General features: G+C 49.4%; 3 protein-coding genes across 6 annotated transcripts; 1 reads left to right on the forward strand and 2 right to left on the reverse strand.

Annotated features, from left to right (window-relative positions):
• The first annotated feature begins 699 nt into the window (after positions 1-699).
• Positions 700-11,274, forward strand: LOC120693328 (scarecrow-like protein 32). 2 transcript variants are annotated; one of them, XM_039976756.1, is made up of 9 exons: positions 700-7,298; positions 7,561-7,704; positions 8,349-8,646; positions 9,007-9,278; positions 9,366-9,543; positions 9,634-9,752; positions 9,841-9,906; positions 10,105-10,180; positions 10,763-11,274. In XM_039976756.1, exon 1 carries the CDS (start codon positions 1,326-1,328, stop codon positions 2,691-2,693), a length of 1,368 nt encoding a protein of 455 aa, XP_039832690.1. In that variant the 5' UTR covers positions 700-1,325; the 3' UTR covers positions 2,694-7,298; positions 7,561-7,704; positions 8,349-8,646; positions 9,007-9,278; positions 9,366-9,543; positions 9,634-9,752; positions 9,841-9,906; positions 10,105-10,180; positions 10,763-11,274. The 2 variants fall into 2 exon arrangements, with proteins under 2 accessions (XP_039832690.1, XP_039832683.1); XM_039976749.1 differs by having other exon boundaries at positions 7,184-7,298; positions 7,564-7,704; positions 10,763-10,920.
• A 3,724-nt stretch (positions 11,275-14,998) lies between these two features.
• Positions 14,999-16,406, reverse strand: LOC120693343. The gene has a single exon (XM_039976764.1). The coding sequence runs from the start codon at positions 16,242-16,244 to the stop codon at positions 15,426-15,428; it is 819 nt and encodes a 272-aa protein (XP_039832698.1). The 5' UTR covers positions 16,245-16,406; the 3' UTR covers positions 14,999-15,425.
• Positions 16,407-20,874: 4,468 nt separating this feature from the next.
• On the reverse strand, positions 20,875-25,288 carry LOC120693353 (putative multidrug resistance protein). Of its 3 annotated transcripts, XM_039976785.1 has the most exons (6): positions 24,980-25,288; positions 24,829-24,883; positions 24,111-24,732; positions 23,483-24,023; positions 22,040-22,625; positions 20,929-21,845 (listed from the first exon to the last, which is right to left on the reverse strand). In XM_039976785.1, exons 1-6 carry the CDS (start codon positions 25,223-25,225, stop codon positions 21,646-21,648), a joined length of 2,250 nt encoding a protein of 749 aa, XP_039832719.1. In that variant the 5' UTR covers positions 25,226-25,288; the 3' UTR covers positions 20,929-21,645. The 3 variants fall into 3 exon arrangements, with proteins under 3 accessions (XP_039832706.1, XP_039832712.1, XP_039832719.1); XM_039976772.1 differs by having other exon boundaries at positions 20,875-22,625; XM_039976778.1 differs by lacking the exon at positions 24,829-24,883 and having other exon boundaries at positions 20,875-22,625; positions 24,980-25,239.
• Positions 25,289-26,492: the final 1,204 nt, after the last annotated feature.

Below are 26,492 nucleotides of genomic sequence, written 5' to 3' on the forward strand. Positions count from 1 at the left end.
GAAAATATTAAATAGCATGAGCCCCCATTTACTATGCTTGCTCTTGTCTCATGTAGGACCCAGCCCAAACTGACCAAATCATTTCAGCATGATATGGCCCGTGATCTCTCTCTCTCTCTCTCTCTCTCTCTCTCTCTCTCTCTCTCTCCCCCCCCCCCCCCTCCTGGTGTGTGTGATTGCTGCAATTTTGACAGCAAAGGGAAATTCTGAGCAGTGACACTGACACCCTTGTACATAGTGTATATGCTTGAGTTTCAAATAAAAGTGAATATTCAAGTTTTTAATAACTTAGCTCATCAATATCCAGTCTCTAACGTTTAGTTATGTATCTAAAAGTAGTTATATATATATACATCATTACTAATTTATTTGAATTTTACTGTTACCCAGCAAAAAGTTGTTAGTTTTCTCCTATTTTGATTAGCAGATTACTCAGCGGCTGCGAATTTGAGACGTGAGAGTTTTTCCAATAAGCTATCATTAATTAATTGGAAAAATCCATTCGAAATCATCCAATGATCGTCTACAGTTTTTAGCCGGTAATCGCTGTTTAGATGATAGTTATATTTTCTAACATGTGAAGTTAAATTATTGCTCATATACTATGGCATGTGGTTATCTTGTTAACAAGTACTAGTTAATTAACTTGGACAAGTATGTAGCTGGCCATCCAGAACAATCCAACAGACCACCAGAAATTTCCGTCTATAATTAGCGACCTTGCGACTCCTAACCTTCTTCCCCTTCTCCTCCCCTTCCCCAGCTTCCCCTTCCCCTTTCCCAATTATTCCAGCTGCTGGTTCATCTTCTCCGAAGCCCCTGCCATACACAAGCACACAAAGCTCCACATGCAGGTTCATCACCCCCATGAATTATTGTAATAATAGTACTCTTAGATCGATCTCGATTATTCTTGTTGAGATGTGTGTGTGGTAGGCATATATATAGAAGAAGCTAATGAAGAAGATTTCATTTCTTGCCGTTTCTTCAAGCTCCAGATCATTTCTGCTAGCTAGATACAAATCGTCTACAGTTCCATAGATCTCTGCACCTCCACTGAAATATTCCTTGTACTTGGTGGTCTTCTCCATTCTCCTTGCTTCCTCTCCCTTTGATTCCCAAAGTTCTAATGGCATAGGGAACCACGTGTAGGGGTGTAGCTCCAAGCAAGTGCACAGCCCTCTATATATGCTTAGTACAAGCACCAAATCCGCACCTCAAACCGCTCAACGTGTACGAGCTCTGCCTGCTTGCGCTTTTCTAATCGCCGCCGCTGCCTCGCTGGTTTGTTGCCTTCCACCTCGCCACCCTCCCCAGCCCCCTACATGATGCAGTTCACGCATACGGCGCCACCACCACCGCCTCTGCACCCTAACGGCCATGGAGGACTAGGGCTGGGGCTGTTCCTTGACGTCGGCGCGCCGAGGGCGGCACGGCCGTGGCCGGGGAGCTTCCCGACGCCGGCGTCCAAGATCTCGCTCGGCAACCTCAACAGCACCAGCTGCATGGAGCAGCTGCTGGTGCACTGCGCCAACGCCATCGAGGCCAACGACGCCACGCTCACGCAGCAGATCCTGTGGGTGCTCAACAACATCGCGCCGCCGGATGGGGACTCCAACCAGCGGCTCACGGCCGCGTTCCTCTGCGCGCTCGTCGCGCGCGCGTCCAGGACCGGCGCGTGCAAGGCGGTCACCGCGGCCGTGGCGGCCGCGGTCGAGTCGGCGGCGCTGCACGTGCACCGGTTCACGGCCGTCGAGCTCGCCAGCTTCGTCGACCTCACGCCGTGGCACCGCTTCGGGTACACGGCCGCCAACGCCGCCATCCTCGAGGCCGTCGAGGGCTTCCCCGTCGTGCACGTCGTCGAGCTCGGGACGACGCACTGCATGCAGATCCCGACGCTCATCGACATGCTCGCCAGCCGCTCCGAGGGCCCCCCGATCCTCCGGCTCACGGTCGCCGACGTCGCGCCCAGCGCGCCGCCGCCGGCCCTTGACATGTCCTACGACGAGCTCGGCGCCAAGCTCATCAATTTCGCGCGATCGCGCAACATGTCCATGGACTTCCGGGTGGTGACCACCTCGCCGGCCGACGCGTTCACGTCCCTGGTCGACCAGCTCCGGGTGCAGCAGCTGGTCCTGGACGGGACCGAGGCGCTCGTCGTCAACTGCCACATGCTGCTGCACACCGTCCCGGACGAGACGGCAGGGTCGGTCAGCCTGGCGCAGCCGGTGTCGCTCCGGACCATGCTCCTCAAGTCCCTCCGGACCCTGGACCCCAACCTGGTGGTGGTGGTGGAGGAGGACGCCGACTTCACGGCGGGCGACGTGGTGGGGAGGCTGCGCGCGGCCTTCAACTTCCTGTGGATCCCGTACGACGCCGTGGACACGTTCCTGCCCAAGGGGAGCGAGCAGCGGCGGTGGTACGAGGCGGAGATCGGGTGGAAGGTGGAGAACGTGCTGGCGCAGGAGGGCGTGGACCGGGTGGAGCGGCAGGAGGACAGGGCCAGGTGGGACCAAAGAATGCGCAGCGCGGGGTTCCGCGCCGTGGCCTTCGGCGAGGAGGCGGCCGGGGAGGTGAAGGCGATGCTGAACGAGCACGCGGCGGGGTGGGGGATGAAGCGGGAGGACGACGACCTGGTGCTCACATGGAAAGGCCACAACGTCGTCTTCGCGTCGGCGTGGGCACCGTCGTGAGTTTATCGGGTGTGGCGCGCGCATGAGGTTCGGAAGCTAAGGTGAGTAGTAGCCAGCATGTATGTGTGCTTGCATGGATATGGGATATTTAGGGTTCGTGTGTTGTTGTGCATGATATGAAAGATCTTGGTAAGATGGGTTTAATTATTTACTAGCTGATTGATTACTTACTAGTTGAATGACCAGTTACGTTTGATCACTGAAATTACAATCTCTATCTCCCTCTCTCCCTCCCTCTCTCTCTAACATTCATATCATCTGTACTTCTTGTTTAGGTCATTTCTATATGTGTGCCATATCTAGTGAAAAAAATGAATTAGTATGAGTAGTTGAAAACTTGGAATTGTTGTGGCATCAGCCGTTTATATTTGTTGGAAACGGTGCTTGGAAATATTCGAAGCAACATATATAGGCACATTTATTGCAGCGATCAACATAATGTTGCTGCAACGCCATTCAAATTCTGTGTAAGACTGGCAAACACATCTTTGCTAGTACTCCCTCCATTTTTATCTATAGACAAGTACAGCAACAACTATGATATCCAACATATACACTGTATCAACATATACTTCATGATGGATTGAATGAAATAAGTTTGGTATTATAAATATTATTATTTTTTCTAGAAGTTTGATCAAAGTTTGCCAAGTTTGATTTAGGAAAAGCCTAATACGACATGTAAATAAAAATAGAGGAAGTACGTTATAATTAAACACACGCAAGAAATTTCCAAGCTCTTAACATTTAATTCATTTTCACTAGGTACATGCCCCTATCTATAGGATGTCAGAATACGAAACACAGATACATGTACATGGTCCCATGGCTCATATCCATCAAACGAACGCAATGGCATATCAACACAAATACATGGACTTGCAACTTGCAATAGCTAAAACATTTATCTTATCACGATTAACTTGTGTATTGATGCATACAATGCACCCTCCTTTTGACTACCCGCTTTGCATCTTTTGGCATACAGTAACTTGGACACTTAATTAGAATATCAATGATCGTCAATTAACTTTGCCATTCTTTTTTTAGCTAGCTAGCTAGCACTGATCAACTTGCATGTAAATGGTAAAATCATTGGTTCTATCGAAGGGTAAAATCATTGGTTCAATCGTATAGATGGGCCTATTGTTGGAACTTTTTATACAAAGGAATATTTTTTGTTTCACATTTGAAGGAGCCATGCACAACCAGTAATTTCTGAAAAAAAAGAGGAAACACCAGCAAACGAAAAGAAAAAGGCTGGTGATATTTGAAGCCAAATGACATAAGATGTAGACAAATTAAACTCTTATTGCCGGTATTACTTCAGATAAATGCTTGAAAATGGGATCTCATTAAGTCATATCTGATCTTGACTAGACTTTGCTCTAATATATAGTTTCATGCATGTAACTCATGAAACCAACACTTTGTTTTTCCTAGAACGTGCTATGCACTCATGAAACCAACTCAAATTTGGTAAATCCATGATAATCTTAGCCTCCAACTCTTCTGATCGAAGCCTTGGGTTCTAGATTGGCTATGTGAGAAGCCATATATGTTCGAGCATGATAAGTTGGGTCCAGTCTCCAGACTCCAGATCGAGTTTGAGAGGAGGACCCTGTATAAAAAATAAGAGAGGAGGCGGATATCAAGAGCAGAGAGAAAATGGCAAGTATTTATTTCTTCAAAGAGGCTTTTATATCGTTTGAGCAGGAGGGTAAATGTGGCAGGAAAATGCATACCAGTTCGAAATCGCAGACTTATATATACTACCACCCACAACTTTCTCTGCAGTCCCTTGCGTGGTTTAATATAATTCATGTTTGCTAGTTTTGCTACAATATTCACCGCCAAACTTATTTCCCGGTCTGGGGGCCTTTTTTTAGATAATGGAAAAGTTTCGGCTTCGAACTCCTCTGGAGAGAGACATTAGTCCGAGATTTATTACAATCACATACTTGAAGTTTAAACAACATGGTGTTTAAAATTAAAGACCAATACACAAAATGAAGGGCCATCCATGAGATGTGAAAGAACTGTAAAGCTAAAGACTCTGGAAGCTGGCATGCTTCAACTAGCTGCTTATTTTAGTCATCATTCATCAATGTGTTGCAACAGAGCCCACGATCAGAGCCAGTGTGTCCTCCTGAAAAGCACTTGCAAAAATATTTTTGGTCTACAATTATTAAACAGCATCATTCCTTGCGAACCAAGTTGACCAGCATATAGCTGTGGCTCCCGTCAATATCATTATATTGTACTTGTTCCCTCTCTGCTTAGACCAGTTATTAAATAAATGTTCTATATTTACTGGTGGCAGTATACCTAGCACAAAATGTTCTGGGGACTTTGCTGGCCATGTATAAGGGAAACGAGAGGAAGATAAACCATTTGTTTGTTGTATTTTTTAACCAAGAAGACGAGCCTATTAATTTATTTCCACATATAGTTAGCATCATCTCAAAGATACACAGTTGCAGAAACTTGCTCATAATCCATTTATAGTACATGTAACTAGCTAGACCAAATTTCTCCCCTCTTTATTTAGAGGCACACACATGTATATCAAGATTGGAACTTCTTTTTTTTTTTGGCCAACAAACTAGTCTAGAAATTTTTAGATTATATGGAGATGTTTTATTTTGATGTGGTCATGCTTTTGGTAGTCACGTGAATCTTTTTTTTTCTTGCCGCGAAGGCACGTGAACAAATTTTCTTGATGCGTTGGTGCCTGAACTGAACGGGAGCATACTGTGTGCACCTGTGCAGACAGCAGTAAAGCACATCCCTAGCGTGCGTGCTTCTTTCCCTGATCAGGAAGCAACACTTTTCAGGGGAGCTGCTGGGCTTGGTCGGCCCGTGGTCTTACGGCCTTTCCTAATTAGGCCTTGAGCTTGTTGTGGTGAGGTGAGATGGCGCGAATGGGCGGGCCACACTGTTAAATGGGCCGTCGTGACCATCCGCTAGTGGCCTGCGGACGTCTGTGCGAGCACTACAATGATACAATCAGACTGTTAAATGCTGCCGGATGTAGCAGAATTTACTCAGGCTGAAGTTAGAAAAGCTTCCAGCCATAGCTAGCTCTTCAGTCATATAGAAGAAGAAGTTCAGAAACTAGAGCAATGATGCCCCGCATGCTCGCAGATTGTTAAATGCAAGTTTTGTAGTCACTATGCACTTTACACTGAAGCTTCTGAATTTGTGTGGCTTACGAGTTGTGTACTAGCCTACTAGGCAAGGGTGGTGGTCGATTTATGTATGCATCTCAGTATTTGTGTTCATTGACTGCTTTTGACTGTATGCGTGTTTGGAGTGTTACATCTCTTAGTCGAATGTTCGCATGATCTTCTAACTCAGGATGGTCGTGCGACCTGTAACCTTGCAATGCCATCCAGGTATTGCAAGTCTATCTCATACTCGAGGTTCAGATATTGCCGGGGTTCAGATGATACTCGAGGGAGTTTCAGGTTAGTTCCGAGTTGCTAGCTCATACTGCTGAGTGCTGACCAACATGATGTAGGGGATTTTTTCCTTTATTCATCCATGCTGTTGATGCAGAACTGCTGCAGATCATTTGGTTCCCATATAATTTCACCAGATCCCTGAAAAATGCCCTGCACTCCATGCCCAAGCTATAACACATTTATCTTTTCATTGTTCATGAGCGAGGAGATGGCACGAGCTTGAACAGTCAGTCTCAGGAAACAGTTGAGGTTAATAGAAGTAAAAATTCAATTGCAAGAAAAAGGAAAGACCATGTACACCAATGCTTGTTTCAGCGTCATGACAAACTTGTACCTCGACGATTTTGGTGACGTGAATTAATTGAACAATACCAGATTTACAGTGTCCACTGTGAAGCTCCTGTGGGAAATGTCTATTCGATCACAAAATGAATTTGGACCTAACAAAATGTTCTTTGAACAGAATCAAACATGAAAAAACGTCAGGAAAATTGATCTGAAGACTGAATTGAGAGATTGAAGCAGTACTGACTAGCATAAAATCGAAGACATCTCATACTCTTAGCACGATTTCTGCAACATCCCAAATCGAAGAGAAATCATTAGTACACACTGAAAAGCTGAACAGGAAAATTTCAAACCGAACAAAAATTGTTCAGAGCATAGTTCTCCTGACCAAATCATTGACACACTCTCATACGGAACCCGCCACCGGCCTCGTCAAACCCTAGCCCCAGAGGGAGGGAGGGAGAGTCTCTTGCTTTTGGCTGTGGAGCCATAGAGGAGCTTCGACTCCGTTGAGTTCAGATCCTCGATAGCGAGTGGACCTAAAAACAGAGGGCTAAACTATACATGGAGATAAACACAAAATGTACATCCAACCTGTACTTAAATGAGATTGGAGGTTTTATTCAGGGGGCTACACGCAAAAGTATCGGACATAGGTTGGCCGCACGGATCGTGTCCCTCGGCCCTTGATCCGACGTCTGTCGTGGCCGGCAACGCGGTGCCATTCTTACAGGGGTCGCCGGGCAGCATTACAATTGATCGCACGCCGTTCTCCAGATCTAGGGTTGCTTACACTGCTCTACTGGTCTCTCCGTCTCCCTCACCCATGGCTTCGGCGGCGGCGACCCAAGTAAGCTCCCATCCCTTCCCATCCATGCCCGATTAGTTTTGGGCTGATGATTGGGGCGGGATCCCCCTCTCGCGGGAACCATAACCGTACCCCCCTGAATCCTGCTTCCCCTCCGCGGCGGCTCGCCGTAGTCATCCCGTGGTTAATCTTATCCGATGCGGGGTGGTGGGGGTTCGGGGCTGGGCTGGGTTGGGTTGGGTTGGATTCAGCTGGATTATCTTGTGATTTTGGCGCGCGATAAGATGGCTAATCCCTGCTATAGCAGGTGGGAACGTACTTCCTACGGAACTATTACAACCTGCTGCAGCAGAACCCCGATGTAGTGCACCAGTTCTACAGCGAAGCCAGCACCATGGTCCGCGTCGACGACCTCGCCGGCACGAACACCACTGTCAGCAGCATGATGGTAATCTACCATTTCTATTTTGTTCATCCTCGGTTCCTCACTGTATATGTTAGATTGCATATCATCTCTCAGTGCCAGTAGATACTTCGGATTCGGATGATGCTCTGTCTGCTCTATACGTGCATGCCCTGTTGTTGTAATGTACCACTGTGCATGGTGATTACCTTTTCTGCTCTACTTATGGCCTTATTCTGAGATGCGCCTGTTCTATACTTCTACATTTGTGCCCCTTAGCGATCGGCACCTTATCTGTGTTTTCCCCCAATGAGGTTTGAGCTGCTTGCGCATGCCTTTTATTTTCATGCATCGTACTAGCTTATTATTATGCATGGCACTTTGTTTGTCCGCTTCGCTTAGTAGATTTTGCTTGCGCAAGCTTTTGTTTCCATGCGTTCCTAATGTAGTATTATGAATGCTGCTTTGTTTGTCCGCTTCGCCTTAGTTTATTTTGCTTTTAATGCTCCTAAAGTTGGGCATTAGCGTCATCATGCCTAAAGTTGGATGAATGCATCCCCCATGTTTGTCCGCTTCATTTCTCGTTGACTTTTCTTATAGTGCTTGTAAAATTGAATGTAACTACTTGCTGTTTCATGTGTAGCCCGTGTGTTTCCTCTACTTACCTTAAATACACGCATCTTCTGCAGGACATACACTCACTCATTATGTCCTTGAATTTCACCCAAATCGAGATCAAGACAGCAAACTTTATCAACTCATGGGGTGATGGTGTGCTAGTTATGGTCTCTGGCCTTGTGCAGACCAAGGAGTACAGCCACCAAAGAAAATTTATCCAGATGTTCTTCCTTGCTCCACAGGAGAAGGGTTACTTTGTCCTCAACGATTACTTTCACTTCGTCGACCAAGAACAGGTGCAGCCTGCACAACTGATTTCTCATGATGACTACGAGAACAATTTGGCCTCTAACGCAGCTGTCGAAACTGGTATGGAACTTTGGTTATTTCGCTTATGAAGCATCATCGATAAAACTTCAAATTTCTTGTTGGACTTGTAGCGTATTCAATCTCCTTCATTTGAACCATCTCTGTTTTGCTAATGTTCCGGTATATGATGTTGGGGTATTTGCTTACCTGTGCATATGAAAGTTAATGCTATCCATATTTTCTTCTCTGAACTGCCAAATACACAGCTTTTAGCATGCATTTTGGTGGACACCATTAGCATTTGCATATGAATAGGTTTGATGGCAACACTTATTTTCTAAGAGATGGTACTGGTGTGAACTTAAGTTAATTAGTGCTGCCGAGCGGTGATGGTAAACCTGACAATTGTTCTGCCTGCAGTTCCAGAGTACATTCATGAGGAAGAAACTCAAACAGCACAAATAACATCTGAAGGACATGATGTGGTCGAGAATTATGCTTATTCTGAGCCACCACAGCAAGTGGTGGTGCCATCTGACAACTGGGGGGAGGAACCTCTTCCTGAAGAACCGCCTTCTTCCTTCTCAAATGAAATTGCAGCGGCACCAGAGGAGCCAGTGCAACCTCCTCCTGTGCCACCTCATGTGGAGGAGCCTGTTGGTGAACCAGTGAAGAAGACTTATGCTTCCATTGTATGTCACTTCTTACTTGCTAGACTGTGAGTTATTCGATGTCCATCTCATATATCTTTAAAACAAAAATGGAAATGACTCCTGCAGCTAAAAACGGCAAAGGCTCCACCTGCATTCCCGGTAGCCCAGCAAGTCCCTGTGAGTAAGCCTTCTCACCCTACAACAGAGTTGAACCAGGCCCAGCATTCAGTTATGGCTTCATCAACAGCAGCCGAGAAACCGAGATCTGATGTCTACGGTGAAGTTGCGGCCCATGACGATGAAGGTAATCTGTTACTTTGTGCTAAACATCTGAATTTTGATTTGGCTCATATGTATTGTTTACTGACACAAACCATTCTGCTTATTAAATTAGAGAGCAAGTCTGTTTATGTTGGGAATGTGCCATCATCTGTAAGTGAGGCTGATCTTGAAAACGAGTTCAAAAAGTTTGGGCGGCTTATTCCTGACGGTGTTGCTATCAGAAGCCGAAAGGTTTGCTGTTAATGTTGTCTTTTTATTCGCCTTTTCCAATGGCATAAGTAGGTCTTTATTTGATTTGGTCTTGTGATGTAATCGGCAGGAGACTGGTGGCTATTACGCTTTTGTGGAATTTGAGGAGCTAAGTGGTGTGCACAATGCGTTAAAGGTGATTGTTAACATCAATGTGTTTCAAATTATTTTGTGTGTTTGTTACTTCACTTTCTTGTGCTAGTCCTTCGAACAAAAGCTATGTTTTTTTGCTTGTACAGGACAAGTTCATTTTATCATTGTGAGCTTGTGCGTGTGTGTTTTTAATCATGTCTCAGCTGCCGTTTATACTGAAACTTGGATTGTCCCATTTCAGGCTTCACCAATCGAAATAAATGGGCGGCAGATATATGTTGAGGAGAGGAAGCCTAACAGCGGAATAAGAGGTGGAAGTAAGTTGATTTCTTCTGATGATACTTGTGCACCATTTGCATTTTGCTTGCATTCACCAACTCTTACATCTCTTAGTGGTAATGAAAACTGTGATGGTTACATATTTTATACTTATACATTCACATGAAGTTATCTGTGATGGCTTCATATTAGAGTGGTTATATAAAGGAACAATACTACATTTGTAGCCTGAAAATATGCACCAAAATGTTACATTGAAGTCTATTTAAAGTCAAAATTGGTAGTGCCTCAGTTAGGGGTTTTCAATCACAGTTTTTTTTAAATCAAACTGAGCCAGACTGTCCGTTCAATGCTCATGTCGTACACTGTATGAATGGTAAAATAGTTATATGTGTCACATTGTTATGTACGTATAAACAGTAAAAAGGACATGGTTTGGCAGATACTGTTGTGTACAGATCCAGTGCTAGTGTATACTTTTTTGTTGCTCCTTGCAGAAGCATGGTGTTGATGATCATACGCATGCTGATGTGATGAATTCCATGGCGTAATTATCTAGACGCGGATACCGTACCATTGAACGTTGTGTGCTAATGGTTTTTACATATTGGCATTGGCAGGGAGGGGCGGAAGAGGCCGTTTCGGCGGTGGAGGTCGGGGATATGCCAGAGGTGGAGGTGATGAGTACAATGGTGGCAACCGGGGGAGGTCGAACGGTTATGGGCGTGTTCCTCACCAAGAGAGGGGCATCCTTGGGAGCCATGCTCAAAGGAACTGATATGGTGCAGCAAAGAGCAAGCATAAGGTTTTGATCTGTCGTCAGAGGGAGAGAGATCCTGAACAAAGCAGCCTATATGCTGCTAGGTTGCATTTGGGATTTTGGGGCCTGTTTTGTCGATGAATGTGTGTGTGTGTCGACCTATGCGACATCCAACTTTTGCTAGACTGATGTTGCCTGTTGTTATTAAGAGCTGTTCTGTTATCCTGGTTGTTATTGTTGCTTTCGCGTGACTGTAGAGATGGTGTTTTGGTATGCCTGTGGTATTGTGGAACTCGAACGCAAATCCTGTGTAGATGCTTTGATCTAGTGATTTGAAGGAATACTTGGTATCTCTGGTACCGGGTACTGACAGTATTTGAGGATACGTTGCCTTTGGGATGACTAGCAAGATGATTAGGTGCAAACGTGAAACATCTGATGGGAGGCTGACAGCATCTTTGGGTTTCATGTCATGGACACATGCCGTCCCTAGAAGTGCCGTAAAACCGGATAGGCTGGGTCCTGGTTTTGGTGCATTAGGCTGGCCTCACCAGCGTCCCGCGGAGGCTTCGAGACGGCTGGCGTGGCGCTAGAGGAGGCGACGTGGCGGGCGAGGAGGCGACGCTGGCCGGGCGAGGAGGCGACGCTGGCCGGGCCACGTGTGCGTTTCGCGACGGCGGGAGGACGCTGGTGAGGTCAGCCTTAGGATCCAGCAATGCGAGATGATACGATTACGTTTGGGAGGGAGGAGGTAAAGTGGAGTGAGATGTGAGCAATCTGCGCCTGCATCCATGCATAGAGTCATGTAAGGGAGAGAGGGTCTTGAGAAAATCTTCAGGAGGAAGTGGCCGAGCTCAGGTTGGCCTCACTCGCGCTGCGTCGGCACTTTTGGCTCGACCACAAGTCGGCATGGTGTCACACTCTCACGACTCTCGTGCCTGGTCACTGGTCTCTCTGCGTCGGCACTTGTTTGTTTCGTAGCATTGGTTGCAGTGGCATGGGCGTGCCTGGGCGCTGGTGTCCAAGTCCGAAGTCCAAGGTCCAAGCCAAACAGTCCAGTCCTTTTCCACTGCCACACTCCTATGTCGCGCGGCAGCGCAAGCCGGTCCATCATGCTGCTCGCCGAAGGACAGGCACGCTGTGCGACTGCTCCATCTGCAGTGGCATCGGTCGCATAACTCCCATTTGTTGGAAGCGACCCGGTGTCCTCACGCGAATCAATCCCGTATTCCTGTGGCAGAACAAACGCTCCAATATCTTGGCCGCAGCTTTGCTCAGGTTCTCGTTCTTCACGGCGCCACGCAACTCTCTGATCCAACAGTGCTAGCTGGCCAGGGCAGGCTCGTCCGTTTCCATGGCATCTTGGCAGGCTTCTTTTTTTCTTGTAGGGCATTTCCTTGGAAGCGTCTTCCTTCCCGGCCAGGGTGAAAAGTTACCAGCTCTGGCGCGCGTACGTTGCTCGTTTCCTTGCAAGCATCTTCCTCATCAGAGGCCACAGCCAGTGTACTTACTGATGCTACTTGAAGGTTGGCTCTGGGTCTTGGGACGACGAGATCCAAACAATTTGTGAGAGTACCATGGGGGTTCCAGTTCGTAGGGACATGGCGTCCCTACCATAGCGTAATTGGGGCAGTGCGTGGCTGCGTAGAGCTCGATTATAGGCCGGGTTCTGATTAGGGTTAGACGAAGACTACCACTCCATAAGCACTTTTAGGCGCCTCGGGAATTGGAGCCAGCGGCTGCAAACAAGACCGTCGCAGCAGCCTTTCTATGTAGAGCAGCGCGAGATGCCAATGCAATGCCATGATGGACTTCTTGTTTAAGCAACGCCCTGCAGCGAGCACACATCATCATAGGCTCCGGTTCTTCAAGCTTTGCCCTGCGAAATTCGGTCTTTTACGAGCTAGTGTCGCTTTGTCAGTCGCCACTTTGTTCTCTTTTCACCAACACTACTAGTACTACTACTCTCGTGCCCTACAGATCTATCTGTGCGTTTCACTCGATTGTTGAACTACGCCTTTTGTACCCGGCAAACCAAAGGCCTATGTGAGAAACGATGTGCACGTTGAGCATCTCGCTCCTTTTGCTAAAGTCTACTACTCTGAACTCGCAAGCTTCAGCGTCGTCGACTTCGTCAGGTTGAGGCACTGAAGTAAAAAAAAAAGGCAGCGGCAGCGACGGCCAGGCGCGTTCGTCCGTTGTGCTGGAAAGGGAAGCGCCCGATTAGGTGGCAGTTAAATGAGCTAATTTTAAAAAACTTCCAAACCGCTCCGGCGATCTGGACTCACCTAACCTTTCCATCAGGAAGGAACAAAGGCTCCGAGGGTTTGCCGATCTGACCACGACGCAATTTGAAGCGACCCGGGCGGCGAACATGCCGCGGCGAACATGAGCCGAGGCCCGGCGCTTCGAGATCTCTGAGTAGACTCTTCTGACACGCGGGCAGCATCAAGTGCCAGCGCCTCCGGACGCGTCGCGACGCTGGGTCGCAGCCTCGCAGGCGCTCGTTTTCCTGGCGTGGAGACCCCGGCGAGAGGGGAGAGGACGGTCGGGGAACGGATAGACGTCGCCGTCGCGTCAGGGAACGGATTATGAGGCCTGCGCGGGCGCCGGTCGCCGTCGCGATCGCCGCAGCGGGCACGCGAATTCGGGCAGCGGGGATCGCCAGTGGCCGATCACGCGTCCGCCCTGCCGCTGCCACTGGCAGCAACAGCAACTGCAGCCCACGACGACTCGGCACGCTGCGTCGCTGTAGCGGTATCCACTGGGGGTCTGGGGATACAACTGGGCACGAGCACGGAGGAGCACGGTATGGCGGGCACGGCACGCCGGGGCACGGCGGTGCCGCCATGCCGTGCCGCGTAGTGGCACCGTGCCATGCCAGCATCCCGGCCCAGGCACGGCCCGGCAAGAGCGCCGGCGTGCCGTGCCGTGCCCCGGGGCACGGTAGCACGGCGGAGGTGGCCGGCGGCCCGACGCAGAGCAGAGCATGGGAGGACCGGAGGAGGGAATGTCGGATGGCGGCGGCAGCGATCAGGGAGGTGGTGACGTCCTGCACCGACCGGGGGCCGAGGGTGACGGCGGCGGCGACCGGGGAGGTGGGGACGACCTGCGCCGGCCAGGGGGCGGGGGCGGCGGCGGCGGCCAGAGTAGATCTGCGACGGCCTGAGGCAGCGGCAGCCGGCGGACGCGAGCGCGCAGCAGCTGCGCGTGGAGGCAAGGTAGGCGCGCCGCACGGGCAGGCGATAGGAGCGGCGGCGGCGCAGGGGCCAAGGGGGTCGGCGGGCTGCTACGCTGGTCGATGGAGGGGAGAGAGGAAATGATTTAGGATTAGGGATGTGGATTGGGGAGGCGCCGCGCGCCCGTCGCCCGTGCTGCGTGCCTGCGTCCGTGCCGCCCCGTGCCGCCGCCTTAAACAGGCCGTGCCCGTGCTCGGGCCGCGTGCCGCGATAGCGGCCCAGGCACGGCACTGGGCTTGGCACGGCCCAGGCACGAATAGGTCCAGACCGGACCGTTCTCGGACCGTGCTTTTTCGACTCGTGCCAGTGCCGGCCCATCGGGCCAGGCCCATCTGGCCAACTATAGGAGAGGCCGAGGTAGCCTGTGCCCGGTGGTGTCCTGTGTCCACGCCGACCCGGCAGCGGCTGGGTCTCGCTTCGGGGGATCCGGCGCCGCCGGGTGCGTACGCGTACGCGACGACGGGGAGATCGTGACAACGCCCGCGAACCACCACGGGCGCCTGCTCACGCCCGCCGCGTTGGAAAGGGTAGGAGGCGTCCCCAGCTTCCTCGCCACCGGCACCACACCAAGCTTTTCCCAAACCCCATCCCATGCCAGGGTCTCTGGTGCTCTGGTGTGATCCTGCGATAAGTCATGGCATCCATGGCACCTGGGATTGGTATTAGTGCAGGCATGACAAGGTTTTGTCCAGTTTTTTTTAAAAAAAAACAGAGTGCAAATGAGTATTTTGTACTACCTCCGGTTTTATATATATGTCGTTAGGACATCATCGTTAGCTCATTTTTAAACTAAACTTGCTATCCTAACGTCATATATACAAAATCGGAGGTAGTACGATTAATATATGGATAAGTCGTTTTTATTTATTTACTTGCATTGACCGGCAGCGCCACAGGTGAGCACGGGTGTAAAAGTACATGGAAGTTGAATTTTTCAAAAAGTTTGTCCCTTCCGGACTGTTCTAGCAAGAAGTGCTGATTTGCTAGAATTGCGTAATTTTAGCTTTTTTTTCTGAACAAAATTGCATAATTTTGGAACAGAGGTCTTTTGAAGAAAGAAAATGGAACAGAGAACAAGGATAGCTATCATGAAGTCAAATTCCGCCTGTACAACCGGAAGTTATGAGCAATTGGCTATTGCTCATTAATTCTTTTGCATAGCATTGCTCGCCAGCCGCGCTAGTCAGACTCGGGAAAATCTAAAAAAGGTGAAAAAAAATGTTTCCTTGATCATACACAGCTCTAGTCTCCAATGAAGTCATGATCTTGACGCACCAACCTGCATCACTTCTTCTCCTTGATAATGGAGAGCTCTTCAAGCCAGTCCAGGATCCTTCTACGACGAACGCCCTGGCCGCTCTTCGCGCTGCCCTTCTTCCTGTTCCGCTTCGCCGCCTCCTGCAGGCACGCGGGATCGACAGCGTCGGGCGAGCACTTGCACCCGAGGCTGTCCCCGAGCAGCCCCACTAACCCAAGCTTCTTGTCAACGGCGGCGGTCGCCTGCTCGAACCTCGCGCTCCTGCTGCCGCCGCCTCTCGACGCGGCGGCGGCGATCTTGGCCTCTGCGGGGCGCGGCGGCGGGTACACGTCCGGGGCGCCGACGACGCCGAGGCGAAACAGGCCCCACGCAGCGGGGGGCGGCGCGGACTCGGTGCTGCGGCGCGGCCGCGCCGAGCGCAGCTGCGGCGACGGGCTCGGATGCGCGTAGAACACGCTGCTCGACAGCGAACGCCGCGGCGGCGGGGCGGGGGCGCCGCCGTGCTCGGAGGAGGCGCTCTTGGACGACTGGCTCCGGCTGACGCACCCGCTGCTGCTGCTGCTGGAGCTCGCGCTGCGGCTGCCGGACCGCGACACGAGGCCGACAGACTCAGACCGCAGCAGCGTGACAACGCTGGCGCCATCGGCAGCCGCGGCCGAGGAGGGGCGGAGCGGGAGCAGCTTGCCTTGGCAGAACAGCTCGTCGGCCACGCACATGTCCGCCTCCGCGGCCTTGCCGGCCGGGACGAGGCCGCCGGACGACAAGATGCAGAACTCGAAGTCGTCCGCTGCGTTCGGAGTAGGGCCGCCGGCTTCCGCGCGAGACTCTGCCGCTGAGTCTGCCATGGTCGGATTCTTTCCTTCGTCCAAGGAGAATGGGGGAAAGAAATGGTGAGGTTTTCGTTGTGCTGTGGGTTTCTTTTTGGCTTGTTCGGTTTTATCTCGGAAGAATGGAAGGGGTGATGTGGTGGTCTCTTTCGTCTCTGTTGTAGGGACCCTGACATGTCACTATATACACACCGCACTTGGCAGCCATTAGTCAAACCTGAAAACTCCAAAGGTTGATTTTGGTGAGCTTTAAATTGATACTATTTTATCAGGTGTCTATTTTGGATGAAAGGCGAAAAATACAAGTATATTTAAAACATCAACACATTAGGATAAATTATGTTTGGCAACTAAATCATACCATAGTACCAGTGCATACACTGAAAATAGCCATTTGTCAGATAACCATTCACAACTTTAGCCGTTCTTACTTTCTTAGAATGAATGCTTCCCATCAGAAGCAAAATCTAAACGATAAAAAAGAGACACGTCAACATCAATCACCTTTGACCGATTGATTTCTATAAAGATTTTTTTATACAACGTCAGAAGAGTCTATCATAAAAAGAACACATATTTTCCAACAATGCTGGAAGGAACATTTCTATCAAAAATATAGTTTGAATGCGAGAAACAAAAAAAACATCCTCGAGTAGACGTGCAGACAAATGTCACTCGTTTAACGCGTAAACAATATATTTTATGTTAACAACACTACATTCCATCTTTGTTTACTGAATTCATACGGCAAGAAAAAATTAATGCACTTGTTTGCAATACAAATTGATCGAACTAAGAAAGCACTATTTTCACTCATTGAAAAATGAACGGTGAGGTTGACTACAACTGCTGTTGCAAATAGGAGCTCAACTAAAATGGTAACGGTAATCTGTTAAGCTTATTTATTCCAATTCGAACAGCACAAATCTTGTGGATTTTGTAAACTCTACAAAGAAGACATCATAAAATCAATCTCCGCTTGGTGGGTCTACTATGCATCACAAACTTTACGTCATGAATAACATGGTAAAAGTCCTCTTCTTCTTTATTTATCAATGAAACAGGAACAATCTCGTGCTCATTCGTTCAAAAAAACATAGTAAAAGTGACGTTTCATTTAGAATAATACATACTCCCTCCATACCCAAAAAACCTGACGTTTAGGACAGCGACACGGTCTCCAAAACACAACTTTGACTTCTTATTTCTCTAAAAATATATATCAAAAAGTGATATATGTATACTTTCATAAAAGTATTTTTCAAGACAAATCTATTCATATCATTTTTATATTTTCAAACTCAATAACTTGAGAGTTATTCATGATTTATATTCTCAAGGTTTGACTCAAACCTTGTCCTAAACGTCAGGTTTTTTGGGTATGAAGGGAGTACTCCATCCATCCCAAAAAATAAGAATTCAAAACTTGTCCCAAAAAATAAATCACTTACCCTATTTAGAAAGTGCATGTGAATGCAAGAATCAATTAATGCTAAATATGGGTAATAAATAGTGACAAACATGATTATTTGATCTTATTATTAATTTGTCTTGGAATTTCTAAGATGACTTTTTTTTGGAAGGGAGAGAGTATAAATTCAAGTGGCATAGATAGACAAGTAGACAACACACGGAAAGAGGAAACTAATGGCATGCACGCAATGGCACTAGCCAAATGTGTACACGAAAGATTGTAGTACTGAATCAGTCACGCGCTGGTAATCATCTTCAAACTTGGATTTGCTCGCGCACCAGCCGTACTAAAAGGAAACATTGCAGCTAATTAAAGAGCATATCCCACCCTTGGCGCATAGATCAAATCGTCCCGGAATTGTCTTGCCTGCTTTGCTTTGGTTTCTCCAACAGGCCACAGCTGAGCTGACAAGCGACAACACTGCATTCCATTTCCATCTTTGTTTATTTACTGAATTCAGACACGGCAGGATTCCGGGAGCGTCATCTCTATACGTAGCGAATTTTGGCGGACTTATCGCACAAGGAATTCGGAGCGGGCGGCACGCCCGCGAACTCGAGGAAACTTGGGGCCCTTTATATTTTCATTCCTGATCGGCACAGGGATTGGAATTGCTTTAATCGCATACTCCCTCTGTCCCAAAAAACAAATCATTCTAGATTCAAAATTTGTCTCAAAAAATAAGTCACTTTGACTTATTTAGAAAGTGCATGCGCATGTAAAAATCAATTACTGCTAAATATAGGTATTAAATAAAGGCAAATATGATCATTTTACCTTTTTGTTAATCTATCCTAAAATTTCTAAAATGACTTATTTTGAAACGGAGGAAGTATTCATTTTCAACTAGCAGACGAGTGCATCATCAGTAGTCTAAACTTACGAACGAACGAAAATTTGAATTCATTCGGGGAAAATATCATATTTTAAATAAAATAAAGTTGTAAACCCGTTTCAGAATGTTTGAAAAATATAAATGTTTCAAAATATTTTAAAAAAGTTTCATACTATTTTAGAATTGTTTCAAATGTTTTAGAATTTTTAAACTATTCAAAAAAGTTCTATAGTCTTCAAACAGTTCTGAACCTATTTCAGAATGTTTCAAACATTTATACAACTCTATTCCAAAATATTGAAAAAAAGTTGTGAACCATTTCAGATTGTTTAAAACATTTATAAATGTTACAAATTATTCTAAAAAGTTGTGTATCATTTCAGATCATCGAAACATTTCAAAATAATTTAAACTAAGGAAAAATTGGCTATGTAGCATCAAAAGACGACGACTTCCGTTAAATATCACCGAAATTGTTCGGCCCTGTGAAATACCATCAAAAGATGCAATTGTTACCGACCCTGCTCGCAGAGATCTCCGCGCACAACCCTTTCCACACCAGTTGGTCGGGCGCGAGCCCAAGTTCATCAAGGTGCCAATCCAGATCATAGATGGCGGCAGGGGAAGGGTGGCGGGGAGGGTCCCGAGCGCTGTCGCGGCCGCATCCCCATGCGCCGTGTTGCAAGGGAAGAAGAAGCTGGCGCTGTGGCGAGGGGAGAGAGGGTTATTTTGCTCCAAGTTAACAGAGCTATAGGGGAAATCTAAAAGATTGGTAGTTTTGAGTAAGTTTGAATCTTTGGATGGTATTTCACGGGGCCAAAAATCGTCACCTTTTGATGCTATGGAGCCAATTTTCCCTTAAACATTTATAAATAGACAAACAAACAAAGAGAATAGGCAAGCACGTCGATTTCTCTGGTGAATATATACTCGTATCGGAGGAGAGGCAAGCACGTCCGTCGTTGCTCAAACTCAACCAACCTGAGAAATGGATTCAAAATGTTTAAGTAAAAGCAGCTTAATATGAGCGTCTTGCATAATGAGCCCTGGGAAGTGGAACAGACCGAAAAACGAGGTGCACGATGCAAGAAACGTTTCTGCGACAGATCGGCACCCAACACAAGCAGCGCGAGCGATAAATAGATTCGACGAGGATTCCTCCCTAATATCCTACTCTATTTGCCTGGCGTGTACACACAAGCTCAAGGAATGAACTTCGAGGGCCCGATTCCGTGTCAGTGATGATCAATCGCTGCCACCTGCCAGACATTAGCCCACGTAATTCCTTGACAAGATTTCGACAGGCGACGTCTCCTGTACCATCGCTCGAACGGCACCGACGCGCGTGCCTAGCGTTCGCTATCTATTGGCTTACTACGTTACGAAAGGGGGTGGCTGACGAAGCAACAAGCTCCCCGCCGCTCAACTACGCCGCGGCGAGGCCTCAGGTCACTCGTTAACTGGTGGCGAATCGGCACTCGCCGGCGGGTGAGCCGGCGGCGCGTGGATCTATTGGCGGCCGCGGATCGGGCACCCGTGCCCGTGCCCATTCGGCTCGGCTGCCAACGGACGGAGCGCACAACGTCTCGGTTGATCGGCGTCGCGTGACGAGACCTTTGCGCGCCAACATTAACGCCGGCCCGCGGGGGTCATGCGGCGCGGCGGCGGCGGGTTCTGGGCGCTTTCGGCTCTTTTATGGCGGGGGGATGAGTGCCCGAGAGGCCGGGGACTGGAGAGAGACCTGGGTTCCATGACTTCCATCCACCTGCCGCGTTCGGGCTGGGCCGGCTGCCACTTGCATAGTGCAGCTGGGGAGGTCGCGTCGTTGAACTGGTCGGCGGCGAGATTGCAACGGCCCCGGTGACGTCGATTTGATTCTAGTAGAACTAGCGGCCGCGTTCTTCTTCCTGTCTTGTGTCACGGCCGGAGCCGTGGTCCTGCTACTACTGTACAGGCATGAGTTCATGAGTGCGTGATTCAGTTCGGGGTTTCAGCTGCTGTTCACGTCGTCCGTGACGGCTTTGTCCGTAAATTTTTGTACAAACAGCCGTTGACGAAGGTTTCTATTTGCAGGCCGGAATGGGCCCAGTAGTTTCTATGGGCTGGGCTAACAAAGTCGGCGGTTCCATTTGTGAGGAGTGCCCAACCGTCCCGTTTTGAGTTGAGACACGTCCCTATTTTGTCTCATTTTGTCTTCTTGATTGATGCCCCTTGCATCGGGACCGTGTGCCTGTCCGTCGAGACCGGACGCAAAAACTAGACACGACTTCTTCAAAAACCATGGCCTATAGTGTGGCAAACGTGCAGGTGTCCAGGTATCAATCATCGTTCTAGAATGCTTAGCAGAACGTAGTCGATTTTGTTTACCCCTGAAAGACACGGAATTCGCGAGATTTCTGTGCACAAAAGTTGCTCAAATTTGCTTAGAAAAATTGCAAGTTGATGCCGAGTTCGGACCGACTGAAAGACCAGGCCCCACGAGTCCAAATGCACGCGCGCAAGTGTGTGCCGCCCCAACAGAGATCGGTTCCACGTTCCAAGCCTGCCGCTTCGTGCTCGCCCCTTCCGCGCGCCCTCGTGCTCCTTTGTCCTTTGACGCGACCACGCACGGCGCGCCGCCATGACGGCCTATAAGTAACCGTGGGTGCCGATGCAGCGCAAGCAATCGCCATCCTCGCAGATCATCGTCACGGCAGGAGCTCGGTCGCCAGCGTGAAAATGGACCAAGACGAGTACCTGTCCCTGTGCCTCATGGCGCTCGCCGCCGCGTGCCAGCAAGCCGGCGCGACGGCGCCGCCGCGTCGGCCACACGTCGTGGCGGCGCCATCATCGTCCGCGGCGGCCTCATCGGCGGCCGAGCTCCCGCTCCACTTCCGGTGCCCCCTCTGCGGCAAGGCGTTCGCGTCGTACCAGGCGCTCGGCGGCCACAAGGCGAGCCACCGCAAGCCGGCAGCGGGTGGTGGCGCGGCGCCATTGTTCCATCATCAGATGGAAGCAACCTCGCAGGCATCATCGGCGTCCGGGAGCAGCGGCGCCGGGCGGTACGTCTGCACGGTGTGCCGCAGGGGCTTCGAGACCGGGCAGGCGCTCGGCGGGCACAAGAGGTTCCACTACCTGCACGGGCCGTCGGTGTCGGCGTCGCTGCCCAGCGCTGCAGGGTCGGGCGCGGTCGGTGGGTGTGGGTTTGACCTGAACCTGGCGCCCCTGGTGCCGGAGATAGGATTGCCCGGCGTGAGGCGGCGGGGCGAGGACGATGAGGTGCAGAGCCCTTTGCCTTTGCCGCCCAAGAAGCCACGCCGGCCGTCGAATTCTGCATGAACGGAAGAAAATTCTGCATGAACTGTATGGGACAAAGATAATAAATTTTGATAAGGAATGTCAGCATTGCAAGGCCGGCAGAGATAAGTGTGTAGGTCCGTGTTTCCTTCTTGATCTCTTGATGATCTGTCGAGAAGAAGATCGAGGTCACACTGCCCATGGCATAGGCAAACACAGGCTGTATACCTCCAGATACAATTGCACTGAAGATTCCGGCTGATGCCTGCTTCAGCTCTGGCGCATTAAGCATAAGTAGCCTCCCGAATGATGGCACGGGAGGCTTTAGATCCCTTAAGTTACCATCATATTTTGCGTCACCTATCAAACGTGATGAGCTTGACCTACTTGCTACAGAGAAATTCCTGGTTATACTTTGACTGTCTGATTGCCGCAAAATATCAGTACTTCCAGTTTTCCCAGCCTCCTCAGTCATGCCCACATCTGTGGTTTGTTGAAGGCGTACAAGAGATGAGTATATGCCATTCTCTTGTGCATTGAGCTCATAATGGGTCCCTAACTCCTTCACCTCACCAGACTGCATGACAACAATCATATCAGCATTGCGGATTGTAGAGAGACGATGTGCAACCATAATAGTTGTTCGGTCTACGGAGACCGATTCAAGCGCCTCCTGCACAGCACGCTCTGAATTACTGTCCAATGCACTGGTGGCTTCATCAAGGAGGAGGATCTTGGGTGACTTTAGGATTGCTCTAGCAATAGCAATCCTTTGCTTCTGTCCTCCAGACATTTGGATACCACGCTCACCCACCTGTTAGGTTGTGTATGGTTAGTGTCCAGAAAGAACAACCTCTTATATTTCATTGAACAAGTCTAGTCCTAAGGTCTATGATTTGGACAACGTCAACAAATCAAATGAACTTTTTGCATGATGAGATAACACATTAACACTTGTAAAGTTATGTAGTTCATATTGAAATAAAAAATAATAAACCAAGTTTGTTGTGCGAGAGTATAGAAAATTGAGCTTTGATTACTTCAGCAAAGTTACAAATTATATACATCAGAAAACTTTTGCTTGTATGACTGTCTTATTCCATTTACAAACTTTCTTAACAGTCGGCGTGTATACATTACTCCCCTACATGATTGACAACAGTTAGGATATGGTCAGGACATCCCTTGTTAGAAGAATATATTTGTACTTTTTGTTATCTATTATAAAAATGTAATACTGACATGCCTGTTCAGTTTTTGTTAGATGACATACTGCTTAGTCGCATCCTTCCTGTGATGTGAACCGCAAATATCGAGCTCGATATTTGATTGTTTCTAGTCTTAGTTTGGTCCCTGCCCACAGTAGAGATAGTCGCAATTGAACTGACAGAAGTTTCTATTGGCAAATGATGATACGGTTACCCTCTTGAAAGGTGAAAGTGAAAGAGGATACACAAGATATGTTTCTTCATCTTCTTTGTGAACAATTTGATTTCTTCGTGCAGTATTTAGCATAGCTTGCAAATATCCTTGAGTTTGATGCATCTACTCTTCTTATTTCTTTAGTTTTTTTTTTGAAAAGCAATTTTCTTTAGAATTTCAACCATAGAACTTCATCTTTTTCAGAGATTGCAAGTGCAGTAAGCAAGCAGAACATGGCACATGATATACCTGCGTGTCGTAGCCCCGCGGCAACTGCGAGATGAAGCCGTGGGCGTTGGCCGCCTTCGCTGCAGCCGTGACCTCCTCCTCCGTGGCGTCCTCTTTACCAAACTTTATGTTCTCCCGGATCGATGTCGCGAACAGCGCTGGCTCCTGGCTGACGAGCCCCATCTGCGCGCGCAACCACTTGAGCTGAAGCCTCCGGATGTCCACGCCGTCGAGGGTCACCTCCCCGGCCGACGGGTCGTAGAAGCGCTCCAGCAGCGCGATCACCGTCGACTTCCCTGAGCCACTGGCACCCACCAGCGCCACCGAGCGTCCGGCCGGCACGTGCAGGCTCAAGTTCACGAAGACGGGGCTCTTCGGTCGCGACGGGTAGCAGAATGCCACGTTCCTGAACTCCACCTCGCCGGCGACGTTCTCCAGCACCTCGCCGGCGCCACTCTCCGAGTCTATCTTGGCCACCCGCCTGATCAGCTCCATGATCCTCTCCGCCGCCGAGCTCGCCTCCGTCAGGTACTTGATGTTTGACAACGCCGACCCCAACGCTCTGCGTGGTTTCGCGTCAGTGGAACATCGGCGAAACAAAATCTACGGCGAGGCATGGACGGAGTTGCGCCTAGCTAGCATGACGTACCCGCCTCCGACGACGATGATGACGGAGACGATGTAGACGGTGCCGCCCTTGTAGCCGTGGTACATGACGAGGCGGCTGCCGTACCAAACGTTGAAGGCGAAGATGGCGATGCGGATGCCGCCGCTGCCGACGGCGAGGCCCTTGGCGAGCCCCTGCCTGAGCCCGAGCCGCACCGACTCCTCCAGCGCGGCGGAGAACCGCGCCACGGTGGCCCTCTCCACGGCGAACGAGTACACGGTGCGGACCGACGACATGGCCTGCTCGGCGATGGCGCCCGGGCGCGCGTACTGCTCCCGCATCCGGCGCGCCAGGCCGGCCTGGGCGCGGCCGTACAGGAAGCCGGGGACGATGAGCAGCGACACCAGCGTGAGCCGCCACAGCAGCGCGAGCGCGACGGCGTAGCTGGCCACGAACATGGCGACGTTCATCACGAAGTTGGGCACCTTCTCGCTTAGCGCGTCCTGCACGAAGAGGGTGTCGCCGGAGACGCCGGTGACCACCTGCGACGTCGAGCCCACGGTGAGGTCGAAGTACTCCACATCCTGCCGGAGCACCGCCCTCAGGTACCGTGCCCGCATCCGCGACGACTGCCGCTCCGCCGTCCGCGTACAGCAATAGGCCTCTGCACGGAAAAGAAAACAATCAAACCACGGTGTGAGATCGAAGGCAGCACCCGGAGTAGCTAGTGGCCGGCGTTCATGTGGCTGTGCGCGCCCACCTAGGAACGCCGCGATCCAGTGTGCGGCAGCCAGGAAGAGCGTGTTCCTCACGTTCTGGGACAGTGACCAAGTCCAAGTGGATGCGTCAGTGTTGCTGTCCATGGATGTAACATTGTCTACAATTGGAGGTCGTCAGAGATGGAATTGTACCTCGTTCATCTTGGAGTTGAACTGCTGGAGGTGATCAGCGCCGCTGCCGGCGTCGTCGAAGACGCGGCTGGTGATGGCCAGCATCACCGGCGTCGACATGCCGTCGCCCATGGCGCCCACCAGGCCCAGCACCATCAGCGCCACGTCCGCCGCATCTGCGTGCACGAACACTGACGCGAATGACCGCGGAGCCGGAGCCGCCGCCTTCTGCTCCACTATCTCCGCCGGGCCGTCGTCTTTAGCCATATCTCCGGCGAGCTATCGAGCATACTCCAGAGCGAGGGTTATTATATTGGGAATTTATGGTGCAAACCAATTTTTTCATGCAAACTATAGAAACTTCAATCTGAACCATCGAATCAACATCTAAGGAGAGGGGCACAGGAGGAGGGGTGAGATGGGAGATTTGCAAAAGTATGATTACCCAATTCAATTGCGGGTGGGACGGCAACAGTCAGCAGGTGCTAGTCACTGTCGTCTGTCCCAGATGATGTTGGAAACGATTTCTCTGACATATTGCACTATGACGTTGGGTGGCTGACATGCTGCTGGTGGGACGTCAGAGATAGAAGACTCGCCAGTCGCCATTGTTGGTAGTCACCCTCCTCCTCGTCTCTGCTTTTTATCCCCACATCATCGGAGGAGCGCACTGATGCCAAATGCGCCTTTTCCAAATCACTGGGCCACCATTAGAGAGGGTGAAGTGACACCAACGCGGGCACACTAAGCGCTGGAGTGCTCTGGGAAGAAGCTTGTCGTTTAGAAGAGATAAGCGTTGCCGAAAGATACAAATGATATGTCTTAGGTACAAATGATATGTGCATATATCAAATTTAGAATAGGGGCAGTTACCATCACTTTTTAACTTTTGAGAGCAAGAGATGCCTTCTGCTTCCTGCGTCCATTAGGAATGAATGCCTCAGGACGTGACTATCATGAACAGGGACAATACACCAAGGTTAATCTGTGGAACAATCTGATTGGAGGGAGCAAAGTTTGATGATTTTTTTTAGCATGATTGTAGCAGACAACTGTGGCAAACATAAGGATAGGATAACACCGCCGGTCACAGATGTTGAATGCATCGATCGCAAAGTGGAGAGCACGACCCTGTTCACTGTATCTGTCTGGAAACAAAAAGTAAGTAAAACCATCTCGAGTTATTGTAAGCAGTTGCCTGACTGTGGGCGAAGGGGCGATGGAAGATGGAATCCTGTAATGGAGATCTTAAGCTGAGAAACTGACACATGACATAGATGAAGTAGCTACCTGCAGCTACTCGGTGCTGGATGTACATGTATGTACCTAAATAAAGGAAAAGTGAAAATAAGCGAGAGTTTCGTGTGTATGGAAAGTAGAACTAAAAACGATAAATAAAGCAAATGCTATCTAAGATTTAACCTTTTTTTAGGAGAATCTACGATTTAACTGATATTCCTTTTTTTCATCTATAGGAGTATTTTTTTTTGGAGAAAACATATATAGGAGTAGTTGTTGTTAAATGAGTCGCTAG

The sequence above is a fragment of the Panicum virgatum genome, chromosome 2K, assembly GCF_016808335.1.
Source record: "Panicum virgatum strain AP13 chromosome 2K, P.virgatum_v5, whole genome shotgun sequence".
Lineage (NCBI taxonomy): Eukaryota > Viridiplantae > Streptophyta > Magnoliopsida > Poales > Poaceae > Panicum > Panicum virgatum.